Source organism: Pollicipes pollicipes, unplaced genomic scaffold (assembly GCF_011947565.3).
Source record: "Pollicipes pollicipes isolate AB1234 unplaced genomic scaffold, Ppol_2.1 Scaffold_7261;HRSCAF=8764_pilon_pilon_pilon, whole genome shotgun sequence".
Classification (NCBI taxonomy): Eukaryota; Metazoa; Arthropoda; class Thecostraca; order Pollicipedomorpha; family Pollicipedidae; genus Pollicipes; species Pollicipes pollicipes.
The window spans coordinates 25,381,068-25,406,578 of NW_023597054.1; the positions used below are offsets into that span (position 1 = coordinate 25,381,068).

Here is a 25,511-nt window from a genome sequence, read left to right on the forward strand (position 1 = left end):
ATTATGTTGTTTGACATGGAAAAAATACACCGGTCACCATGAAGCAAACTCATTTCAAGAATACAATGCACGAATATCATAAATATCTACCAGCACTTTTTGCAGACTTAAGAGTTACTGACGAGCGACAGTTATTGGAAACAGACTGTCAAGCTGCCTGGATATGTCACAAAGGATGCTAACGGTGTTGGAATGCTGAACAACTGGCTTGTTTGCAATATATGCCGTCGGTGCGCTGACGCATGGCCCACATCGTTATGTAAGGGCTCACGCTGCGTGTTACATAAGCTGTTTAACAGATGGTTCGAGAACATATGTATGGGGTTAATCAATTCCCTAGGACATTGAACACTGCACATGCCTGCTCAGAACTAATCTCAATAGGTGTGTTTTCTTCCTGTCTAAATTATTCATGTTACTGCATTGCTATTTATACTCTCTGTTAGCGCGCTCAGGCCGGAAATGTGCACCACCTGGGTGCATTTCACAAGAAAATGAAAGGCCCTTTCCAAAGTGACCTTCCAAAACCAAATCACACAACCAGATGAACTAAAGGGTAAGCCAGATTCGAACTAAATTCCCATGTCAAGTAAGTCCTAAAACCGGTCCGGGCATTCCGGGCGAGTGACCGCCGTCCTCCCCAGCGTCCCGCGACCGTGAGCGCGCCGGAGTCAGCGCCGTGGGACACGCGGTGGGAAAACGCGCTCGCCGTCGGACAGCTTCCGATAACTGTGCCCGTCCCGGCGCCGATGGATGGGCCTGCGCACCGTGCCAGTCCCATAAAGCGCGCGCCTGGCCGGCCGGCGTGCGCCGCCGCTGGGAACCCGCTCCTCATCACCACCGGATGTCTTCTTGTTCCCATGTTGACGCCGGCGCAGAGCGGCGTTTAACGGGCTGGGGCCGGCCGAATCTCGCCGGATAAAAGCCGCTCGCCGCCGGCCGGAAGTGAAGGTCCTCAGGCCGTGGCAAGAGGAGGGCACTACCGTGCGACGGCATTTGCCACTGGTCGCTTAGATCAGCTATGCTGCTCTCTCTCTCTCTCTCTCTCTCTCTCTCTCTCTCTCTCTCTCTCTCTCTCTCTCTCTCTCTCTCTCTCTCTCTCTCTCTCTCTCTCTCTCTCTCTCTCTCTCTCTCTCTCTCTCTCTCTCTCTCTCTCTCTCTCTCTCTCTCTCTCTCTCTCTCTCTCTCTCTCTCTCTCTCTCTCTCTCTCTCTCTCTCTCTCTCTCTCTCTCTCTCTCTCTCTCTCTCTCTCTCTCTCTCTCTCTCTCTCTCTCTCTCTCTCTCTCTCTCTCTCTCTCTCTCTCTCTCTCTCTCTCTCTCTCTCTCTCTCTCTCTCTCTCTCTCTCTCTCTCTCTCTCTCTCTCTCTCTCTCTCTCTCTCTCTCTCTCTCTCTCTCTCTCTCTCTCTCATGTATTCTCCCCTTTCGTTCTCTCCCTAACTTTCTCTCTCTCCCTGTGTCTCTACGTCTCACTGATAAAAATTGGTCACACTCTCTACAGGCCATTCAATATTAGTATCTACTCTCATAAGTAAGATGGATGATGGGTCTGCGTTGACCAGGACCTGCCCCACATTGGACCGCCATCAGAAGAGCTATCTGTGTGAGGATGCTCCTACTCGTGTTTTGTACGCTATAGATATGAGAGCTCTTTACTGAGAAGGATTACGACTGGACTCCTCAGGGTCAAAACATTATTTGACACTTAAACAATCCTATAATGCAAGTGCACAATAAACCACATGACATGACCGCGTTTCAAGTGGTGATGCCGAAGTTGTGTGCTCACTCTGGATATGGAACCTGTAACTTGTGGCAAGTGTGCCCTGGTGCATGGCGCTTTTGAAGACTTTCCTGAAGTTTGCGCTTGCATGCGTTTCTTTTTTGCTGAGGACTTTCTTCTGTCGTTCATAATTTTTCGGAAACACCAAATTAGTTATAGTTGCCCATGCTTGACCGCATTTGTGTCCGCATGTTCAAGGCCTCACACCAATGGTGTCCTGGGAATGGTGCTCATCATCCGTTCATTCGCGCTTCCTGAATGATGTTCTTGTAATGGTATGCCGTCCATAACGCAAGGTTGTCATGACCACTGATGGTACGTCATAAACAAGACCCACTTAGAGCCTGCAAATGCTCGCCATCCTTTCCCACTGTAGTGTTCCTTACTTCCTCACCTTGAAAACCCTGATTACTTCCGTCGCAGAAAATCCGTAAGTGTGAGGCCTTCTGCCTACCAATAATATTATTCCGAGTGCGCGCTCAGTGTGCCGTTCCAAGCTGTCGCAGGTTAGAGCCCGCCGGCTGAACCCTGTACGTGACCCCCTACATAGCGGCTCTTTCGTGCAGCCCGTGTCCGAGGAGACCGCAATGCCCGCCACTCTACCCACGGTGGTCCCTGGTCCCTGCCGCCCTGCCTGCGGTGATCCCTGGCCTCTGCCGCCCTGCCTGCGGTGATCCCTGGCCTCTGCCGCCCTGCCCACCGTGATCCCTGGCCCCTGTCACCCTGCCCGCGATGATCCCTGGCCTCTGCCGCCCTGCCCGCGGCGGTCCCTGGTCCCTGCCACCATGCTCCCGGCGGTCCCTGGTCCTTGTCGCTCTGCCCGCGGCGGTCCCTGGCCTCTGCATCCCTGGCCGCGGTGATCCCTGCTCCCAGTCGCCCTAACTGCGGCGATCCCGGCCTCTGCCGCGGTTCAGAACTCAGCGTCAGTCTTCCGTTCGGCCGGCCGGCCGTCCTCGTCGATTAGCGGTAGGCAGCCTCCGCTCGCGCCCCTCGAGTGCATCGCACAACTGGACCTAATGGTTCTCCCATGAACTAACTGGACGGGCGCCGAGCATGTCACGCACCGAAAGCGTAGCACCATTTCAATGTCATTACAGCGGACGGGCGCCTCGTCTCTTGCGGCGGGGCTCATGGACTAACTTGCGCATGCGCATTCCATTACGGGAATTCCAACGCCACGCTGTTTGATGCAAAATGACATGGGAATGGTTGCCTCCTTTGTTTTCGGATCGTTTGGGGCCGAGATTGGCAGGATCCATCCGTCTTTATTGTACGCCATCTGGTTTGGCTGATAAGTATGTGTTTGAAAATATCGTTAACATTTGTGAAATAGTGAGTTAGGATGATGCCATGATGGTAGGATGGTGGCTTTGACCGGAGCACTCGGCTGAACTGTTGGTCTTCAGAACTCATGCGCTCCTGTCTATTTTCGGATCATCAAATCATCACGCATCTTTAGGAATGTGCCACGCGATGCGATCCCAATCATGCACTGGAAATGCTTTGTCTGATGGGTACCCGCGCATGGACAATGCAATCGCTTTGATCTGAATGAGTCCTGCTTGCGTAAGGATAGCCACTTTGACATCTTGTCTCAGCTGCCTCAATTTCGGTAGACTTTGCGCAGGTCATTGTCCTGTTCGCCACCGCCGTCCGAATCGCATCAGCATACCGCACGTTCGCCTGATCACAGACTTCAGCCCAGCAGCGCCCCATGCGATGTCTGAGAGGATTCCTCCGCCCGAGGGCCGCCATTATTCGACTCGTGCCAGCTGTCAGTCACCGTTGCCGCTGCCTCCTCCCAGGTGTGCTCCATCGGCTTTGTCCGCCAGCGTGGAGCCTTGAAGGGCAAACGACTCTCGCCCCCTGAAAACGATCCCCGGGAGTGGTGATCGTGAAGCGCGAAATAATTTGCATCCTCTTGTTTACGGCGGAGACCAGGTGGAGCGAAGCAGATGGGTCGTGGGTTCGCCGGGCGTCGATCGCTGCTGCGTATCGGACCGTCCACCCCTCTCCCGCCCCCTTCCGTCTGCGCCCACCCTCCCCCTATCACGCACGGCTGGGGGGTGACGAGAACCGACGGTGTGGCATAGCTTCCAGAACAAGCATCTTTCAGCGTCAAAACGTAAGAATGGCCGCAAGTTTTATGAAAAAGAATGTCGCGGCTCGTCACAGCTGCCGTGCTGTCTTCCCCACCCAAGGGCTCTCGCCAAGGGGAGGGTCCCCCATCGACCCTATTGGGGCGCCACTCAAGGTGGTGCAACCCGCTCATGGCCGAAGGGGGGCGTCTGGGCCGGCGGCTTCTGCAACGGTCGACTGTGTGGGCAGAGGAGCGGCGCCCGAGCAGTGGCCTTCCCTCGCGGCCAATCACAGTCCGACCGCCTTACGTCACTGCTTTCTCCCGGCGGCAGGCGGCGCCGCGTCGCGCCAGTCTGAGACGGACCGGTGAGCTGCCAACACCACCACGCCGCTGGAGAGAGTCCAGCAGTGCGGCGGCACTCATCAGCCATGTTGAAGGGTAAGTGAGCCGCGCACTGACGCCCCTTGCAGCTCCGCCGCGCTGCCGCGCCGGCCGTCGTCGCGCCGGCGTCGCCAGCTGGCGCACCGCAGCCGTGTTCGCCGTGTTCAAGGTGATCTGTGCAAAAACGTGCAACGGCGCTGCCGGCCCTGTGTGCAAGAGCGGGCGTCCGGGTGGCGGTGAGTGCGGCCTGGAATGCGGCCGTGCTGAGGCCGACCGACCGACCGACGGCCGACGGGGCGAGCAGCTGCCGCCCGACGCCGGACGGAAGCCATCGATTCTGCAGCGGGGCGACGCGCACCGGACATCGTTTATCGGCGGAGGAAAGCCTCGGCTGTCGCCGGCGGCGCGGCGCCGGCGTTCTGGGAGCGACCTCTCAACCCACTTCCTGCGATGGAGATCAGTGAAATCTATCCCGCGCTTCCCGTCGACGCGTATAGCGTGGGTCATTGGGGTCACCGTTAGAGGCGATCGGTCTTGTCCACAGTCCTGCGGGCGTGCCCGTTGCGATTTCTCACGGTCCGCCGTGCAGGGCAGGACCCGTTCTCGACATGACGTTCACGGTCGCCCACGTCCAGCCGGGTCCGTAGTCGCCAGGAAAGTGGCCCACCTCGGCGAAAATGATATGCGCGCGCGTGTTCCCATTCAGCCAGCCGTTTGAGGCGCTGATAGGGGCGCCGTCAGTGGCCCAGGCCAGCGTTGGCAGCGCTGGAGGAGGCCAGGTGCGTCCGGTGTGTGAAGTGGACAATCGCTCGTCCTCCATGGCGCCGCGGCCGCCGCGCCCGCCGCCGCCAAGGCCGCGTTACAAGGCCAGCGCTCGTCTCTGCAACGAGCCCGCCTCGGCGCTGGCCGGCCGGCCGCGGGTCACGATCCGGCCCGGGTGCCGTGACCCAGCGGCCGTGATCCGCCTCGGTCACGAGAGGCAGCCGTGCCAGCGCCCCGCTGTCCGTCGGGGCACGAACGGCGGGGTCGGCCACGCCCCGGCTGTCAGGCATGTCTCTCGCCGCCGCGATGGTCGCTGTCGCTCTGATTTGGGAATGCTGAAATGTTCCCGCAAATCGTAGTCCAAAACGGCGCAGGCACGCTGCCTGGCATCGATTGTTCGGTGGGCAGCTTTGTATGTGATTTGATATATGTTACCTATAGGCCGTAGACGTTATCCCCTTGACAAAATTAAGTCCCAAGTTGGGCGGAAAAGTACCTTCTGGCGCGTCATGCTCAGTGCATCAGTTTGCAAAAACGAGCTGTGGATTTTTGATCTTCACCGAAGTGGTCCAGATATAACACCAAATTACTTTCGCGTACAGTAGGTTAAGTGGATACTTTCCTGCACCCATGAACGTTTTTTTAGCAACGTCACCTATTGTCTTCCTGTGACCTGTCGTGCGATGGTTATCCACGTCCGTTTCTTATCAGCTACCAGGCTAAATCCTCTCTGAGCCCGATAAGAATAAACCTTTCGATTAATTGCCTCTGGTAGCGCAAATAATCAATGCAGCTGACATGTCTTTACAACCCAATAACTAGTTAAGTGATTGAATGATTGCTTCATGCATAGTCATGCTTTGACATCGATGCCCATCCGTAGATTTCTTGAGTCGTTATCGCAAACACAATGCCACAGCGATGTAACGCGCATTTCAAATTTAATTTTGAGCCCATTTTTCCCAGCCACTGCCAATTCGATCTTCGTAAAAGCATATCACCTGGCAGTAATCCGACCCGATTTAAGATGCGCTGATAGAGTGGGATTTATGACGCGTCTGCAAAAGGCGCCGCCGCCGGCGCTGCCGGGCCGGTGCTGGTCCGTGCCGGGCGCACACCCACCACCACTGCCCACGCCTCAGCCGGTCCGCACCCATCGGCGGACGCCGCCCCGGCCCCGGGCCGTGCCGAAGGTCGAGGAAGTGTCGCAGGACCGGAGGGCCGCGAGCGCCGCCCGCGCGCCGCGCTGCCGAGGACAGCCCCGGCCGCACTGCGGTGTGACGGGGTATCCAGGTCACCGAAGGGGTGGGGGTAGGCAGTCCGTGGCCATCTCCCACTGATCCGTGTCATCGCTGTCTGGTGCTCTCTCGCTTTCATTCGGTTTCCCTTTGAGTGGCTTATTCTTTAGATTTACTGTGCTTCTGGCCGTGTGGTTTTCAGTCTCTCTAAATGCTTTCTTCGCGCTCCTGGAATAGGCACATAAAGTACGTAGTGCGTTGATTTGGAGCCAGCTGAAGCTCCACTTGCTCAGACGCTGCACATTTTCTGGAGACCCCCCACCCCCACCCCCTCAGCCGCCCAGACACTGCTAGCCGTCCCCCAGCCTGCTCACCTTCGATCTATCCAGATATAAATCCGGCTCACGGCCTTCTGGAGAAGCGTGGGCGGCGGAGAGCGGAGAAAGGAAGCGTCTGGCTGGCTCGCCGAGGGCCCACATCTGCGCCGTGTGCCGGTCCTAGATCGCAGCGGTTTCGATTTTACCGGCCGGCAGGGTTGCGGTACTTTCAGTTTCGCTAAATGATCCGTGGGTGCCGTTACGCGCAGACGGCGCGGGTCGGCGGGCACCGCCGTGCGGTGTTGGCCTCCTGTGCGCCATTGCTCTCCCCCGCGCACCGCAGTCTCCGACGGTCCCGTTGTCGCTCCCAGCGAAGGCTCTCGGCGCCAGGCGGCGGGCCGACCGTTCGCGGCCGATGCAGGCGATCGGAACCGTTCTCCTCGGCTGCTGGCGAGCCCAGCCCTGGGAGTGTCCCACAGCATGAATCAGCCGCATGCCGCCGCGGCGCCATCAGCCGTGAGTTACGCGACGATGCGCCGGACGCGTCCGTCGCGGACGGGACCGCGGACGGCCTTTGCCGACCGCCGCACCATTAGGGTGGAATTCCGAAACGGTGGGAATTGTTCGTGGCCAGTTTCAGCGCCGCTGTAAGGCCGCCGGCGCGATTACCAGCGACCTTGGCGATCGGCTGATCGGCGCCAGTTGCGTGTCGGCCGAGTCCATCATTACGCCGACCCGGACGAGTCGTCAGCGCTCCCACGTGGCTCACGTTGAGTGGCATTGGCGCCGCCGTATTATCCGCCCGACCTGCCAACCTCCGCTCGCCGTGTGGGCGCCGGGAAGGCTCTGGTGCTCTGTCCGATCCAATAACCCGTCCGGTGCGCCACTGACGGTGAGCTGGAGCGGGTAACAGACCCCACGGCTGTCAACGTGCCGCCTCCTCCCTCTCTATCTCGGCGCGCGGACAATGGCCACCCCTCGCCACTCAGTAAATATCGGGCGCATTCCTGGCAGTCGGCGCGGATGAGTTAGCATGTCAGGGTCGAGCGGTCAGTCCTCCTGGTTCGTCCAGCCGGCCGGGTCATCTCCGCTGTTGACAGACAGCCCGAGCCGCGCACCCCATCCGGCCGCTGATGGCTGATTTATAGCGCTCGTCCTCTGTAGACGCCGCCCGCCTATCTGGCAGATCTGAGCACGCCACAGTGACCAGCGAGGGGGACGGCGCCCGCGCGGCGATGATCTAGATGGCGGCGCGGCCGGTGGTAGCCCGAGCTGTCACTCTGTTTACACTTGTCGCGCCGGTCCAGGGGGTCGCACGGGCCGGCGGGCGGCGCTCACACCGCCCGTAATTGAGGGTTCGCAGGCGGATCTAGATTAGGGCAATTTGCCGCCAGTAATGGACCTCTGTGTCAGGGGTCATCAGTCCTTCCCCGCCGCAGCGAAGGTACGCCAAGCCGCCGTGTGGAGGGTATCCGTTTTGGAAAATGCTTAGGGCTCTGAGAGCCATCCTGGGATGTTTTAGCGTCACGTTCCTCGCTGCCTTACTCGTGATAGGCGACCATGGTGAAGAATCTCCCTGACCCTGCGCCTACCGAAGACACAGACAGAAGCCGGCCCGGCAAGAGGCCTGCTGTTCGCGCCTAATGAGCCATGAAGCGAAGGCAGCTGCGCGGAAGCACCTTCTGTGTCTGCTCGGTCCGGCTGGCACGCGGCCACCTCCGTCACACGACAGACGGATCCGTCAGAACTGCTGACTGCCACGCGGCACGTGTGCCGGAGACGAAAGTCGTCACGGGTGATGTCGTGTGGACGGGAGCTCGCTCGCTCGCTCGGACGTGCGTGTGACGCGCTTTGGTGTGGAGCGTGCTTTGGAGTGCGTCGCCTGTTAGGACTAAGGTTTTCCTTTGTATGTCTTAATGTGATTAAGTGCTCGTGGTTTATAAGGGGCACGGAGGGAGTGGCCGCTATGTCTTGAGCAACTGCGCCCAGAACCCGTGGTATTACAGCCAGTCCTATAACCGAGGGAATCCGCCGTCCATCGGATTGTGCTGCCAAGACACGTGCTGAGCTGATGCAAACCAAGGCTGATGTTCCCAAGCGCCCCTTTGCTTGTTGTAAAGGCAGGTCAATTTGTGTCTAGGTCACTGCCTTTCAAATTGCATATACTGTGGCCTCGCTGCATACTTAGCGTGCAATGTATCCTAATGTCTGCAAGCGGGGTGTTTTTCATTTTTCGGTCATTGCACTACCCACGCGTACATCTGACATGCGCTTTCTGTTTTCAGCTGAGATGCCGTTCCTCGTGGGACTGGTAGTCTGGACTACCCTAGTCGCCGCGGTAAGTAACGACCCGCCCTGCCTCCTTTAAAAATGCCGGCGGTGTATAGCGGTGCAGTCCACCCCCAGCCGCCGGAGCCGGTATTGGCCGTCACCTTATCGGGGCGGGGGCTGGCGCCTGTCCACCTCCGCACACTCCGGAGGTCCGCGGCTACCCGGACCTGGCCGACGGTCACCAGGGCGGCCCTCGCCGGTCTGGAGCCGTCGACCGCGCTTGACCGCAGTCCACAGCGGCCCAATATGGGATCACTTTGGCAAGCTGTGGCTCACCCAGGCCCACCACAGCTTAACATATGTTTACCCACCAACATATGCAGTAGACCACCGCAATCGGTTATATTCAACTTTGGCTCGCATTGGTTCACCGCGAAACCCTTGTTTTCTCATGTTCCACAGTGGTAGACAAAAAGACCATGACCAACAGCTTTAGCGCGTTCCTGTAAGCCAGTCGTCGTTCGACTTGGCCTGAAGGATGTCTTTGTTGAACACACGGAGCGTCATCGCCATCAGGAATTGTCAAAACCCTGGCAGGCGGATTTGTCGCGGCGGCTTTTCGGCAACAGACCTCGACAGCTTTGAAGCACTCGCCGAGTTCGCAATTTTCTAATCCGCGATGACCGGTTCGTTAGAGGAAACGTGCGCCCGCCACAAAGGCGGCCGGCCGCCGTCGGTTTATCCGGACCGTGCACGTTAGCTGGTCTGCGAGCGCCGTTGCCACTGCAGTGGAGAGCGCACCGCGACGGGGAGGTCGTCGGTAAACGAACAGGAATGGACTGCTGAAGCCGTGTCCGCCGACGCTCGGCCCGCCTGTGCAGTGCATTCCGTGGCGTGCCCGGCCTGGCACCGTGACGTCGCCACTTGCACGCATGCCGGCATGTTGTCTGCGCCGGCCAACATGCAGATAACACTTCGTCCGTGTCATCCGAGCCGTGTCCTGCCCTGGTGCAGGCAGTGGCACCGGCCGCGTCCCGCCCCGCAGAACCGTGTACCGCCCGGTCGGGCGCAACGCGCGCCACGTTCGGCGCGCACGGTGTGGCTCACATCTTGCCCAGTCACTGCCCGAGTCAACGTCCGCCGGCGGACGTTGCGCACGTCCGGCCGTGGCAGACGTGCGCGCCGGGCGCTCGAGGCTCGGACGCCGGATGCGCGGCATGTGTTTACCGGCGGCGGCCATTAGACAGGCCGCTGCAGCCGACAGGGCAGCTGGCGCGGCGGCGAGGCGGCGGCGCGGCGCGGCGGCGGCAATAACGGCGCGGGCATAGGGCGCTGACCCGCCCCGGCGGCCACGGCCGCGGTCGCGCGGCGCGTTTTTGGCGGCGGCTGCTCGGTCCGCTGGCGGCCGAGCGCGCCTCGCCGCCAGCCGCCTCTCGCACCTGACAGAGCAACGGTTTGTTTCTGGCGCGGGGTTTTGTACAAACGCGCTGTTATCGTGCGCAGCCGGCCGCGGATCGGCTCGTGTCATTAACACTGGAGTCAGCTGGGGTGACGGCAGGAAGACGCCCCAGCGAGCAGGCGCGCGAGAGGACAACAAACGGCCAGCTCAAAAACGACCGACAAAGAGGCGGGGAGCACTGTTGTTGCGATCGCTATCTCCCATTGAGCTGATATTTTCTGTCGTGTTTTTCGGCCTTACGACACGCACCCTCAAGAGACGGAGGCATTGTGCAAGCGCGAATGGCGTTAGTCACCAGCTGGAGCCGAGATCGAGAACATGACTGCACCTTATGAGGGGAGGATTTCCCTCCACCGCGTGATGCACCTGAGAGGCTCGAGAACAGCCCTTGACAGACGTCCGAGAACCGCCCGCGTCTTCCGGCGCCTCTCCCCAGACGCTGACGTCACGCCTCACGTGACCTCACCTCGCCTGGCGGTCTGCTCGCATCCGGTCCACGGACCCCCGCGGCGGCCCTGACGCTCACACCGGCCAGCTCTCGGCCCCCTGGGCAGGCACACGCCGCTGCCGACCCTGTGAAAATCGGCACAATGCCGACAAGGCAGGATTTCTGCTGCGCCCGGCCTGCTCACCGCATGCGGCTGTTCACGGCGGTCGCACAATGCCAGGAAGCCGTAACTCCCGCGTCAGCCGACCGCCGTGACGTGTCGCCGGCGTCTGTCGCGCCGACTGCCGCTCGAGGAGGGCAGCGTCACGCAGCTTCCTCTCTGGAGCTGGTGCGGGACTCCGCGCGGCGTCGATCTCCGCCGCGCAGCCGTCATTACACCCGGCCCGGCGGCCATTGCGGTGCGGCGGCCGCGGCGGTCGCGGCGCGGCCCGTTCTGGGCCCGGCGCCGCGACCCCAACCGGCTAAATTGCGCCGCGGTCGCCAGCCGCCGACCCGCCGCGAGTCATTGACCCCGAAGATGGAGCATTCGGGGCGACGAGCAGTGCGGCGCGTCCGCCACCGGTGTGCGCCGGTGCCGAAAGTGAAAGGCTTGGCGTGAGACAGAGGGTGCGATCGACCCCTCTCCGGCGCGGGGCATCACTCAGGGGGCACGCGCAGCCCCGGTGTCGGCATCCGGCGCGCGCGGCCTCCCGTCTGAAGGTCACTGCCGAGCGCCGAGGACCGGCGGCGCCGGGTAACGAGCTGTGGTGGTCGCCGGCCCGAGCAGCGCGCGTCCCTCCGACGCCCGGGCCGCGTCGCGTCTGCCGCCAGCGGACCGCGCGGCAGACCTGGCGCAGCGCCGCTCGCTGGCGCACGCTCTGCTGAGGCAACTGTGCCGGTGCCGTGCCAGTGGCAGTTTTGCAGTCGCATAAATCTGACCGCCAGCCGCGGCGGGCCACCTTGCGGGAAACAGCGCCCGACAGTTCACAGCCACGGCCGTCCAAATAGCGCAATGTTGCCGCAAATGGGTTCATGGCGAGACCACAGGCACCGGCATATATGACGCTCCTGTCGTACTAAGCGGCCGTGGGCCTTACCCGCTGAACCCTGTGGCAATAAATACTGCGTTCTATTATGTATTCTGCGTGAGTAGGCAGTACATTGGTGCAACCTGCTGGGCCTCACCAAAAGTATGGTGCTGGTTGCGTGCCGCATTTCAACACGCCGTGTGTTTGGCATTCCGAGCCACGGCACATCAGCTTGAGAACTTCGTGGGCTGACTTCTTAGGATCACCGGATGTGAGGCTAGGGAGGTGCTAATGTTATGCACAATGGTCTGCCGCTGAGCGAAAGTAAATACAAATAAGGAAGTTTGTCCTTCTTCTCTTCCAGTGCTCGTGCTGCGAGAATACCTTCAAGGTCATGCCCGGATAAGCAGATGCATTATCATACAACCTTGGAAGTCACTAGACCATCGGCACTGTCACAAGATGAACAACAGGTCATTTGTTTCCGTTCAGTTTCTCGTGCAGGAGCGGGCCAACCTCAGTCACTGTCATGTAACCCACATTGCAGCCAATATCCCCCTCCATCGTCTCTTCGTTCCATCATCAAACCCAACTCCCTAGTATTGTCCGGGCATCAGAACGGTTGCATAATGTTCCGAGCCTTGTCGACTTCACACGCCACCTGTTCCGCACGCAGATGGCCCAACGGCCGCGCCGCACAAAGCGACCGTCACCCGTCCCATTGATCCCATCACTGGGGTCCGGTCGCCCCCGTGCCGCCAGTCGCGGTTATGTAAACGGGACGGCGGCGCCGTCGTCCACCCACGGGCGGCCGAGAGTGAAAGTGCGGCAGCCTCGCTCGTCATCGCTGCGAGGCGCGTCCCCCGCGCACATGTGACGCGACCCCTCGCAAAACCTGCCGCAGAGCAGCTCCCGCCCGCCGCTGACCTCCTCACACGCTCCGCCGGCCCCGAAATACCGCCCGGCACCGGCCTGGGCCGTCTGCACCCACCGGCAGCCGAGAAAGCAGCCCCCGGTTCCGATGGGCCGCCGGTCTGAGGTCAGCACGTGACCTCCTTCTCGGCGCCGCTCGCGGGCGGCGCGGGCGGCGCGGCGGCCGGCTCTGCGCCGCTGCTGCGTCCGCTGGCGGTCGATCGCGCGCCGCCCGACGGCTACTGGGGCGTCGCCGACGACTGGAGCCGCGTCGATGTGAGCGATCAGGCGCCTGCTGCAAGGTTACCGGGGCCCGTAATGGGGCCGCCGGCGGCCGCTCAGCCGCGACGAGAAACTATCCGCGCCGTCTGTGCCGCTTGCGTCGGTATGTCTGGCGCAACGACCTGTCCCGTGCGACGGCAGCCCTGCTGGTGCGTCGCACTGCGGCCGGCTTGCTGGCGGCCGGCCTGCTGGCTCGGTCGGAGTGGCTGGATTACGTCGCCTGGCGCCGGCGGCGGTGCGAGCAGTCGTGGCTAACCCTGGCGGTCACGGGCGCGGCAAGCCGCCGCCGCCGCGCCCGGCCTCCAATCGTTGACCCGTGCCCTCTGACCCCGCGGACATTCCTGATGTCTTCTGAATTAAGGGTCTGCCCGGCCGCCGGGCGTCCCTTTTTCGCTCCGCCGCCGGCTTCACATCAATCGGCTAAAGCGACCAGCTGTCACAGCCCGGGAGAGCCTCTCCCGGTGGCCGACCGGCGGGTCTGTTCGCTGAGCCGGGCGTGCCGGATCTGTCCAAGAGGTCCCGAGGTCACCGCGGCCCCCGCAGTCATCGTCCGCCCAACGTCGCGCCGGCCGGCTCCAGTGCGGCCACCCTGTTGGTTGACTCGAGGCTGGGTTTCTGCGGAGAAAGGAGCGTCGCAAAACCTTGTAACGTTTGCTTTGGCCAAGGCTTCCCCACCCGACTTCGTGCGATGCATGTCAATGCCAGCACATGGCGAGTCGTGCTCAGGTCAACGAATTGTGCGGTAGCTCCAAACGCGTCGTTATTCCAGGCGATGCTACTACCTTGGTGGCGAGGTAGCTACATCGCACGGCTGCAGCACGCAGCCGGCCGAGTCAACGTCACGGACCGGTGCCGCGCCTGACTCTTCCCTCCACAAAAAGCGCCACCGTCATGCCGATTCCCCCGACCGCGGCCGGCGCCCTCGCTTCTCCCTCCGGCCATTATCGCCGACCACATCCTTGCCATGAACAAAGCGGACGCGGCCAGGCCGGTGATCTCAGCCCGTCGGCTCTTCGCCGCGTCTGGCTCATGATCTCACACAGTTCAAGGCCGCGACACGGCGCCGCGCGGCCGGCGACCGGCGGCGGCGGCCGGCGCCCGCGGCGGCGTTGCAGTGGCGCCGCGGGCGCGACCTTGGTGCCGCTGCCATGACCACCCCCGCCGCCGCCGGCCAACGCCGGGCTGAAGATGGGGCGCCGGCGCGCTTCCGCGGGCTGGTCACGCGAACCATGTGCCCTGTGCGGAGGAGATTCGGAGAAACGGCGCGCCGCCGACCGCGGGAAAGCGCGCGCCGCGATCGGCCGGTCTCACGTGGTGGGTGCGGCTTCCCTCCGTTTGCATTAGTCCGCTGCGTGGGCCGCTCCGTCGGGAACAGTGGACGCATTCTCCCACAATGCGGTGTTTTCTGTGAAAGCAAAACACCGGAGTGACTCGTGGCGCTCCCCCGGGCGGTGAATGTCACCGGACCTGCGCCGCCTCCCATGGTCGCATTGGGACACCGGCCGATCCCCAGCCGAGGTGAAAACGGCCCTCATCACGATCGGGCGCCCGGCCTGTCAGATAACCGAACCTGACCGGCCCGCGCAGGCCCGCCAGCCCTCCGCCGCCCACCGGTCGCTCGCTCGCTGTTCGCGCGGTCCGCGGGATGCCGTTCGAGAGACGTCGGCATGGGACGCCTCGAATGCCGCGCGTTATCCGCTGCAAATGCCGGCATGAGTCGGAGCGTCACGCGACCGGGCACTCCTCGCGCCCTGCCCCTGGAGGCGGCGGCCTCGCCGGACCGTCGTCGCGTCGTGCCCGGTCATTCCTGCGGCGGCGCGCGGGGGGGGGGGGGGGGCTCCAATCTGGACGCTGCCGTCCGGAGCATTGTCGTGTCGGCCGCCGTCGGCCCGATTCGCCCGACTCCGTCGCGGCTGGCCGGTTTTTCTGGGCGCCATTGTTTCCGCCGTCGGGCCGTCTCGGCGGCGGCGGCCGCTGACGATCAGACATGAGGACGTCGGCCATGCACTGTTGCGCCGCCCGCGGCCGAGCCGCCGTCGCCGCCGCCGCCGCCGCGCTTCAGGAATCCAGCCGCCGGGTTTGATGACTCGGCGGCCGGCGCAAAAACGGCGGCAGCTGCCGCGCCGGCGACATGAACGACCGCAGTAAAGCGAGAACGCCATCCTGCGCTCCGTCATTTGGCCGCATTACGGGCCCACCCGGCCGGCGACGCCCGCTCCGGCCATTTGCATATGCGGCACCCGCTCCGTCCGGGGCGGGCCGGCGGAGATGACGGGTCTGACGTGCAGGACTGTCATACCGCTGACGCCGACGACTTTTTGCCGCCAATGACCGTCACGAGGTGGCGCCGTGCCCGCCGGCCGCGAAGGCGGCGCCGGATATTTGTTTACGACCCCGTAAAGTGTCTCGGATTCCCCGGCTGCCCGGGAGCAAGGTTACAAAGGAGGCGATGACTCCGGCGGAGGCCGGTCGAGGGGACGCCGGCGTCTTTAGATAATTGACTGTTTTGACGCCGGCCTGCGGCGAAGCCCTCCAGCTGCGCACCCGGTGGCGGCGCAGGCACACACCGCCCAGCCGTGCTTTATCCGTGAGTCATCGGGAGCCATGGGTCACCGCTGCAGCTGGCGATTGTGAAACCACATCGGGCTCCGGGCCGAGAAACCTTGCAGCCACCGTATATGGCGGGGCGGCTTTGCACAAGTCCCGTTCACTTGGCGGCCGCCGCCACGGCGCGACCGGGCGGTCCCCTGCGAGCGGCCGGTGGGATAGTCTCTCGTCCCCGTTGCAGTCACCCGGTAGAGGTGATACGCACCCGTGACGCATTGGGGTCTTCGCTTCGTCGCGCTCCGCGGCGCTACATTCGTGGTTCGCGTTAAGGTCGCCTGTAAGGTTCGCCGCACGCGACTGGGCATCTGAGGTCGCGCGGCCTCTTGATGATGTATTGCGGCGCTTGTTGAATCGCGTTCGTTCTGCCAACGACCAGCCTTTCTGCCAGGTCATGGTTAGCAGGGACCCTGCGTCAACAATGTGAGGTGCACACACATCCCGCTGTGTCTCCAAGGTGCTTCTGCAAACGACCTCGGGTGCGGCAGGATCTGGTATCTTATAGCAGCTGCTCAGGCATGTCTCTTTCGGAAATTATGTCATGAAAGGTGATACGTTATTGCGCTGAAAGCGGGCTTGATCTGAAATTTATTGATGCAAAGATTATTGCTGCTTTCAATGAACCAAACTGAACTAAAAATTTGGCTGACTGGATTGTCTGTTTATAAAAGAAAACCATCTCTATGATGGCACTGACGCTTAGCTGTTGGCTCAGAAATCCACTAGCAATAGGCTTTTTAGAGATGGCAGAAGCATTCGGCTTAATCAGGTAGCTACTTCATAACAACACATCATTGTATACAGCGCTAGACGGCGTAGGCCACGCTGCATAGGTATTCGGGTGCGAAGAAGAACGAAAGGGGATTGTTGTCACCCCAATGTCGTACAACTAGTTTGAATGATGGTGAATCAACGGGCGAAATACACTTCGACATCCCCTTCCGCGGAGGTTGCTGCATGGGCATTAAAGAATCCCATTTAATTGCTCAGAGTTGAAATTAGTGGATCATGGATGTCTGTACAAATAGGGGAAAGCAGCTGGCAAGTACCGCAACTGTTTTTTGTTCCCAAGTGAGAAGGGGTTTTTACCAGGGACGTGGGGCCGGTACAGCGCCAAGAACAGTGTCCAGCGGCCTTCCCAAGGCCGGCATTTACCCGGCCGTCCTTCAAGCGGTACAATGTCGGCCGACAGGACATTCAGCGTCGGCGAATAGCCGGACGACCTGAACTGATGAACTCACTTTCATGAGCCGCGGCTGAATTGGCGGGACATAGGGAGGAAGCGCCAGCTCCGGTCAGCCACCATTCAGCGGGAAATGGTCGGGAAATCGCTCCCTTTAGCGACGCCACAGCCACCCTGCCGAGCTGCCCGACACCAATTAATTGTCGACGCCCTGTAACGGGGAGTCTGGGCGCCGGTTATGTTAAGCTGCTCTCAATGGCTGTCAATGCACAGCAAATGGAGTAATCGGCGGGATGGCGAGCATCACAGAAAACGGGTTTAGACGATGATTTGGCTTACTTGTAGGGTTAGGCCATTTGTACGCTTCAAGCTATGCTCCCAGTAATGCAAAACTGCTCTCCTGAGTTATGCTCATTTCGACAAGAATAAGAGTAATCTCCTGGGGGTGCTTTTAGATGTCTGGCATCAATTACCATACTCTACTGCCTGGGTTCAGTGCCCAACCCTAATCGTCGCTCGTTTGATGCGATCCATCAGCGCAGGTAATGGAGGACATCACGTCTTGTCCCAATCAATCGCTTGCATTGTGACGCAAGCTCGACGACAGAACAAACCCGCAACGGTCGGCCGGCTGACAAAGGCCGCAGTCAGCTGCCCGCCTGGCGACCGGCGATGACCGTCTTGGAATGAGTTCACGGCAGAGGTCAGACCGCGCTCCTCAGGGTCACCGGAGCCGTCAACATTCCCTCATCCCGCCGTGGTGGGCTCGGTAACCTGGCTCTGCACAATCGCAGTGGGGGTGAACATGTTTGGCCGCGATCCGTTTGCGATCGGGCTATCGGGGTAGTATTCGCACGTGTTGCAGCTTTGTCTGTGGTCGCGGCGTGCGTGACGCTAACGGAACATGTCTCTCGCTGTTTCAGACGTTCGGCCAGACGCCACCTCGACAAGACTATGGTGGCGCGACACGGGAAGTGTTTTTTCTGAACTTAGAGGACGGCTATTTTGGCTGTCAAGTGAATGAGTCCTCCGAGGTGCTCCAGCTTTTCGAGCTCTCGCAATTGTGTGATGGTGTGCCTCAGTGCTATCTCGGCTCTGACGAGCTGACCAAGGAGCTTAAGTGCACAAGTAAGTCAAAATGTCATACTTATGTATTACGTACTAGATCCGGTTATGAGTTTCAATAAAGCTTGAGATACACTTAATCTAACCGTGCTCGAAAAATGATGTGTAAGAACCACGGTGCCCGCGTAGAATCGCAGAGTTCTGTCCCAATGCCAATCATGGACATTATTGATATCTAGCTAGTGTTTTTATCAGTGCGTGTGTGCGTCCCCGGGCGATTGGGGGGGGGGGGGAGGGCTATATGTGCTGCTCCAGCGACCATTTTCGATGGCTCCATCGCTCCTATAACACCGGTCCCACATTACCGGTCGATAATGCCATCTAAGCTCCCACGCCCCAAAAGGTTGTTCGATTGCGTTTTGCCACCAGTTCACTTTCGTTGACCCCAAGGTCACAACGGGTCATGATTTATTGCTCTTCGATTCCCCACTTCCGGCATTGTGTGTTATATTTGCTCTCAGTGTAAACATTGTGTAGTGCACAATGTGTACAAACGGTTGGCAAAGTCTTCGCCCGAGTTATCTGCTGATCTCTGCCAGCCACAAATAAATGGCCATGGTTCGCAAGTATTAATGACATAAAAGCTGCATCAGCTGAACTTTGCATGGGTAGCCTTGAGGTCGTTAAGAGATCCCGCCTACATACTGTGCATTAACAAGGCATCCGTTCTGCAAGAAGATCAAAGCCCCTCTTTGACTTAGTGCTTAACTCGTAGCATCAGACAATCTATATAACTACCCTCATCTCATTTCAACTGATCACGCGAAGGTGATGTCAGAGTTCGCGACATCAGTCGCCTGCAGAGCGGCTCGGCCGGTGCTCGGCTGCAGTCGACACGAGGGGCCCCTCCGACCCCGACCGCATCGGCGCCGTGACCCAGCGTCCCGATGGCTTTACGGTCAGGGCGAACCACTCATCGGAGCATGTTTTTGCCGTGCCGGGCGTGCTATGCCTGCGATTACGTTCTTGTCCGGCGGTGCGGCGACGGCGGCGGCGGCCGAACGGAGCCGGCCGCGCTCCGGCGGCGGCGGCCGCCCGGCCGTGGCGCGGCCGCCGCCGCCGGACCGGTCCGCCCCGGCCGCCAGAGGTCGTTGCATCGGCTGCGGTGATGGCGCGATGACCCGAGCTCAACTCTGTTCCAGGCACATGTCAGCTTGCTACCGGCCGGCCCTGTGTCAACGGTGCTTGCTTAGATTCTCAATGTCACTGCAACGACGGTTTCGGTGGCAAGGGCTGCGAGATGCCCGGTGAGTATGGAGGCGCTGCGGGGTTGGACAATGACCTCTGATGGTAATGGCGCAGATAATGTGTCGTTTTGGCTGCAAATAGCTCAATTCTTTTTCAGTTCCAGATGTTTGCATGCCTGGTTCGAATTGTTTGTGAGCTATCGCGGATGAAAGTCGCTTACGTTGATCATTTAGAAACAGACTATGACGTGGCTGATGTCGAATGACTCTGTCCCTCTGCCTCTACTGTTCTTCCGGGCTTGCGCGTCCCCCCTCCCTAAAAAAAACTTATAAAATCAAACGATGAGTCGACGAAAGACACCGGGCTTCTGGGCCGCGACGCGCGCACGCAATCACTTCACAAGCAGCCGCTGTCGCAAGTGGCGCCCCTGGGAGCGCGAGCACAGACCAGACGCGCACAGCGTAGCAGCTCTGCCCCAGGCAGGCGGGCCCCGTCGCAAACCATTAGGCCGCCGCTGCGTCGGCAGCCGGCGGGCGTCGCAGCAGCCTCGGCTCGCAGTCGGCGGGCGCCAGATGTAACGGCGTCGAGGCCGGCCGGATCGCGCTCGCTTCCGGTCGCTGCCCGGTCGGTCGCGACGCGGGCGCTTACAGGCGGCGCTCGTGACGCGCAGACGATCGCTGCGCGGCGGCCCGCCGGCGACGGTCGTGACGTAGATGTGCGGAAGGCCGGCGGAGGCCGGCGCGGACGTGAACATAGGAAAAACGCCCCGCCGAGTGGTGGCACGGCTAAGAGAGGCCGTGTTTCGTCGACCCCCCACCCCCATCAGTCTGCGGTTTTTATTCTCAAAGCCGTGTCTAACCGATTTGTTTCCATTGGCGCCCCGGCTGATGATCGATGGCGATCGATTGTCTCTGCGGACCCTGCGGCTTGGTATGACGCGGCGCTGTTTCCAGATGAGAATGAATGCAAGTACCGGCCGTGCGACATCTTCGCGCGGTGTACCAACACGATGGGCGGCTTCTTCTGTTCCTGCTTTCCGGGATACGAAGGAGACGGCCAGACATGCAAAGGTAAGGCTTCGCGTTGACGCTCGGCCGTCCCACTCACCCTGCGATCGCCCTCACACATCCTGTTAAGCCCACGGTGAAGGACTGTTTGTCCACTTCGACGCCAGCCGCGTATTGCCTGAAACGGGCGAAGCGTATGCGGTAAGCCGCTTTCTGTCACTCTCCGGAAGCCCACGCGCCGCCTGCCTGACAGAACTCATCATCGCGGCGTCTTTACTTTGTTTTGAAACTACACATAGGTGCGCAACAACACGGCTTTGACGGGACGGGCGGTAACGCTTCCAGACAGCTGCGGAGGGCGTTGGCTAAGAGGCCCTTGCCGGCTCCGTCGACGAACCGTTAGCATTATTCGGTCGTGTGTCTCAGCAGGAGTCCAGCGAGTCTAGCGAACGGGTGTGGGCGGCATCTGCTGGCTCTGAGCCAGTCGGTTAACCTACATCGGCCGCCGACGTCGCCTAGGAAACAATGCTGAACCGCCGACGCCATCGCCCACCGGACTCAGAATCCTGCCCTGGACAGGGCGGCCCGCAGGCCGGGCTGGTCGCGGCGGTGGGTGCGCGGGACGTCGAAAGACGGGCCCACCTCTCGGCCCGCGGGCCCAGGGCGTCGGCGAGTTAATGCGGCGGAACGCGGCTGACGTCAGCACCGAGCTTATGGGAAAACAGCTGCGCACACGCCCCGTGACGCCCCACCCCTCATCAGGGCCCTCCTCCTCGTCTGGCGGCGAGGGGTGCGCACCCGGCGCGTGGGCCGCCCTCTCCCGAGAGGGGAAGGGGGGGGGGGGCGAAGACGAAATCGCCCGCCCGGTGGACCCGCCCGCCGGCTGTCTCTTCCCGAGGGTATCAGACGTTGTACCGCCTGCTGTTGGGTCCATGGTTCGGCCGGGCACAAAGGATGTCGAGGGCAAGCACGGCTCGTAAATCGCGCTGCAGCCGCGCCTGGCTTGCCTCTCCGTTTGCAGAGCTGGCGCCGACTGGCCCCTGCTACTCGGTGTTCCTGGAACTCGTCAGCCGGGCATGAGATATAAAATGATGGGGTGACGGGACTCCAAACGGCGCCGTTCAAAATTCACTCTGCCTACTCTGCACGCCGTCGGGCTCGTGCAGGTGCAGTGATGGACGTGAAGCGGCCTCCGCTGCGGACATTCCCGAACTTTCTCCGTTCGGGCGCCGCCCCGTCTCTGTTTCTAGGCCGACCTGCCAAAAGCAGCGCCTCGTGATTGAGCAGCTTCGACCCACTCTGTCGCCGCCGGGACGACCTCCTTCATTTGTCACGCAGATGAGCCGGCCGCCAGTTTAAACAGCTCTGGCGCCCGGCCGGCCGCCGTGCCAGGTGTGGGATGGCAGAGCCGGGCGGCAAGGCCGCCAGGCCGACTGGCCCCGCCGCCACCCACGCGCCGCCCGGGCGGCGGCGGCTCCTCCGCCCGCGCCCGCCGTCCGGCAGACACGACCCGCCGCGCGCCCCCGCCCGACGCGCGTGCGTCGCCCTCCGACGCTCGTGACGGGCGCGGCGCGCGGCCGGACCCGCCGCCGGCCGTTCCGTCGCGCACTCCCCGGCCGCCCACTCCGGGTGTTTCCGTCCCGGAGTGACGGCCGCGGGGCGGACGCCTCGGCCGGCGGCGGCGGCGGGTCCGTCCAGTCCGCCTCGGCCGGTGTGGGCCGGCCACCAAGGCCGCGGTGGCAGGCGCCGCCACCGGTGCGACGGGCCGCGGGCGGCGGGCGGCGCCGCTGACGCACGCGGCGCCGCCGACTGTCGCGCGCAAGAGGCGCTGGCCGAGATCGGCCGAGGGACGGCGGCGGGGCGCGACGACCCGTGCATGACGCGGCGAAAGCGGTCCGGTGTCCGGGGTAGGGCGGCGATGTGTTATTACGTTAGGCTCGTTAGACGTTCCTATTGTTATAACGGTAGCAATGGCCGGGCTTAATGACGGGTCCCGAACACGTCACTCCATTAGCCCGATCATGTGTTGCGACGTCTGAACGTGCATATCGCATCGCCCGTGTTCCCCAGTGCCGGTCGCGCCGCGTTTGGGTCGATCAGTCGGGGCCTGCAGCCTCCGAGATGAACAGCTGCAGCACAGCGCTGCCGCCCCAGGCGGGGTTTCGCTTTCTGTGGCCATAACGGTACGGGGCCGCCCGCACGCGAGGCCCAGCCTGGCCCAACCACCGGACTTCGGTGCAAATCCTTGAAAGTGGATTTGCAGCTAGACGAGCCCGTTGCCAGCACGATGGATGCGCAGATAACCGAGCCTTGTTCGGTTCCCCGGACGGCGTCAAATTCATGAGAGCGTCTCAGCGAGGTAGCCGGATTTCTTCATGGAATGTCGCCTCAACCAGGGCCAGCTTGCTTGGTTTAAGGTGCAACTGAATTGCAGCCAACAGCGTGCTAGATGGCGGTGGATGTCTGATACAGCTGTGCGCCCCCTCCCCCTCCCCTGCCTCCAGTACCGGGCAGAACGCTCCTCACGTCCGGGGTGCGCACCCCGGGTCCCGAACCGCCGCAGTCTCATCACGCGCCGGCCCAAATTTGGCGGTTTGCGCAACGCGGAAGGCTGTTAGCGCATGCCAGCTTTCACTTTGACCCAGGCTGTTTTTCGTCGGCTGACAGTGACGATGCGCCATTGTGGCCTCGTATCAAGCAGCCGCCGGTCCTGGCGTCACGTCGATTGAGCCGGCATTTAACCAGCTGACACGCCTTCACCGGCGCGCTGTCACGGTCACCACCGCCCCGACACCCTCCGGTTCACCCCGTCGGTAACACCTGACCCCGGGCTCAAGCCAGCGCACCACAACAAGGCCATCCAATGACACGTCGATGCCTGCACACTGCGCAAGGAGCGCCTCGGCGACGCTGACGCGTCCACGCGGTATCGCCGGCCGACGGCCAATCAAAACGCGGCGCGCGATGCCGCGCGGCGGCGGTGAAAGTGCGGTCGGGGCTTTATCAGTCGGCGGCGGCGGCCGGCGGCGCTCCCGGCGGCGGCGCGTGCCGACGAGCCGCGCGGCGCCGATTTCCCTCCGCCTCCGAGAGGTGACCGGCCAGCGCCCGACCGCTGATCTGCGGCCCGGGAGAGGCCGCCTGACGGCCGCCTGTGAGAACGCACATGACGGAGGCAGGTGCTGAAAGCCGCACCCGGGCCGTGGGTGGGCGCGGTCACCTGACTCAGGTGGGCCGGCACGCGTTAACACGGCTATGACTGTTCAACTGGGTGGGTACACGGGCCAATGTCAGGCGATCGAGTCCAACGAAAGGTACAGTTGGAACGGGGGCGCATTTTTGCGCAAGACCCGATGCAGACAATGCCCCAACACTCCTTCCACAGCGGTTCCGCCCGCTCCCAATGTCAGACCACCTAGCTTTGCACCAAAGGCGCATTGTGCGCTGCCCCGAAACACACCCATCATCCATCCGCCACACAGAGGCCACTGACGCGCTCGCAGCAGTGGACTGCAGCTGTCAGAACAGACCAGGCCATACCGGACCAGACCAACAGGACCAGGCCGGACCGGACCAGTCCAGGATAAACCAATCGGGACCAAAGTAAAGCCAGCCGGACCAGACATGGCTAGGGTGGACCAGACCAAGCATGACTAGAACAGACCAGACCAAACAAGACCAGACTGGAACAGACCAGAGCAGACTGGCCAAGAACAGACCAGAACAGACCAGGACAGACAAGACCAGGCTGAAACAGACCGGAACAGACACAAGCGACTAGACCAGACCATAACAGGCAGAAGCGACCAAACCTGGCCGGATCGGCCGGCCGCCTGATACCGATTCGTGCTCGGGTACTGCGGACCTCCCGCCGGGCGCCCCAGGCCCGGTCCAACAGAACCGCCCACGGACCCTGCCGGCCGGCCGGCGGGCCGAGCCTGTATCCCTGCATCTGCTGATGACGTGGCTGGCATTGAACCGGCCCGACGGCCGCATTGCAGAGGATTTCTCTGGATCTGAAGATAAGGGCCGGCTGAGGTGGCTCGGGCTGCTCCTGGGCGGCACGGCCGGACGGTCGCCGCTAGACCGAACGGGCCTGCATCCAAATGAACCCAAGCTGTCTTTTCCAGCTTCGGGGCGGAGTGTTATTCCAGCGCATGTCTTGCGTGGGCGTGGTTTTCCTGACAAACGATATAAAACGGGAAAACTTTCTCCCGGACAATAGTTGCCCAGATGGAACACAGGCCTCTCGCGGCGGAAGTAATAAATTCCACGCTTTGTCCATCTACGTCTGCGCCGCCTCCACTGCGCGCGGCATCTCACGCACAATCACTGTTCCCTCTCCTAAATTCTGGGCATGGAAGCCGGAGCTGACCGGGGTGGCCAGCTGGCCGCCGCCGGCGGAGATGAGCCGCCGATAACCCGCCGCGCCCGATCGCGGGGCCCCGATAACCTTGTGCACCTGTTGGCCGGACCGGGGTCTGGCCGCTGCGCGCGGTCTGCAGCCGAGAGGCTGCCGGGAGGGGAGAAGCCGGAGGAGGATGTGTGGCCAAGGTCGTGCTTCGCCGGGCTCTGAGTTCTGTGGAATGTATTGGGATGTGTTGTTGTGTGTGCGGGCCTGCGAGCCGTAGCTGGGCAGACTCTGTGTATTCAGAATGTTTGGTAGCTTGCTCGCACACATGATCTCAATGGCGACGATTAGGTAAAATCTAATACCTTCACAGGCTATTCCACCGTCTCTTGTGCCTTATTAAAGAACCTGCCAGGATCATTCGATGGTCTTGGTTTCCTTGGCTCAGTCTCATTGGTGACCTACTGACCAGTTGCTGAATGTGTGCACATTGCTGTACAGAATCGTATGAATTGCACAGTGGCTTTCACATATACGTTCAATTCGAAATACTTGCCTCGGCATCCTGTCGTCCCAGACTCTCCTCCCGTAATCCAATGTTCAAAGAGCACCGTCCGCGCGTGATACAATGCCGCTCCTGCCTCCTGCCCGTGAGGTCATGCTATGTAGCGCCTGTTTCCCCGAGCGGTACCGAGCGCCGCTGCACGTCCGTAATGCAGGTGAACGGGCCTGTGACGTCACACCCTGTCCTCCGCAGACATCGACGAGTGCCAGGATCCGGCGCTTGCAGCCCGGTGCGTCCCCAACGCCGAGTGCTGCAACCTGCCGGCCCACTACGTCTGCAAGTGCCTAGACGGCTTCGAAGGCAAAGGCGACGAGGAGTGCCGAGGTACGTCCTGCTCCCCCCCCCCCCCGTGCCGGTGCCGGCGGTGGCGCGACGCGTCCATACCGGGCCGTCGCGTGACGGCGCCGACTTTTGCGGCGCCCTGGTTTGTCGGCCAATTTTTGCGGATCCTCATGGCGCATGGGCCGACCGAGATCCGGGAGGAGTGGGGCCGCTGCTGCGCGAGGAGTGCCGGGCACGCGACACCAGCGACGGCGTCGCCGCGCGCCGCCCA

General features: G+C 61.6%; 1 protein-coding gene across 1 annotated transcript in view; it reads left to right on the forward strand.

Annotated features, from left to right (window-relative positions):
* The first annotated feature begins 4,223 nt into the window (after positions 1-4,223).
* The window catches only part of LOC119112033 (uncharacterized), a 144,467-nt gene continuing 123,179 nt past the window's right edge, over positions 4,224-25,511 (forward strand). Inside the window, 6 exon segments of the mRNA XM_037235993.1 lie at positions 4,224-4,299; positions 8,845-8,897; positions 17,649-17,853; positions 18,993-19,097; positions 19,992-20,108; positions 25,151-25,282. Coding sequence (XP_037091888.1) covers positions 4,290-4,299; positions 8,845-8,897; positions 17,649-17,853; positions 18,993-19,097; positions 19,992-20,108; positions 25,151-25,282 — 622 coding nt within the window. The 5' untranslated portion in view covers positions 4,224-4,289.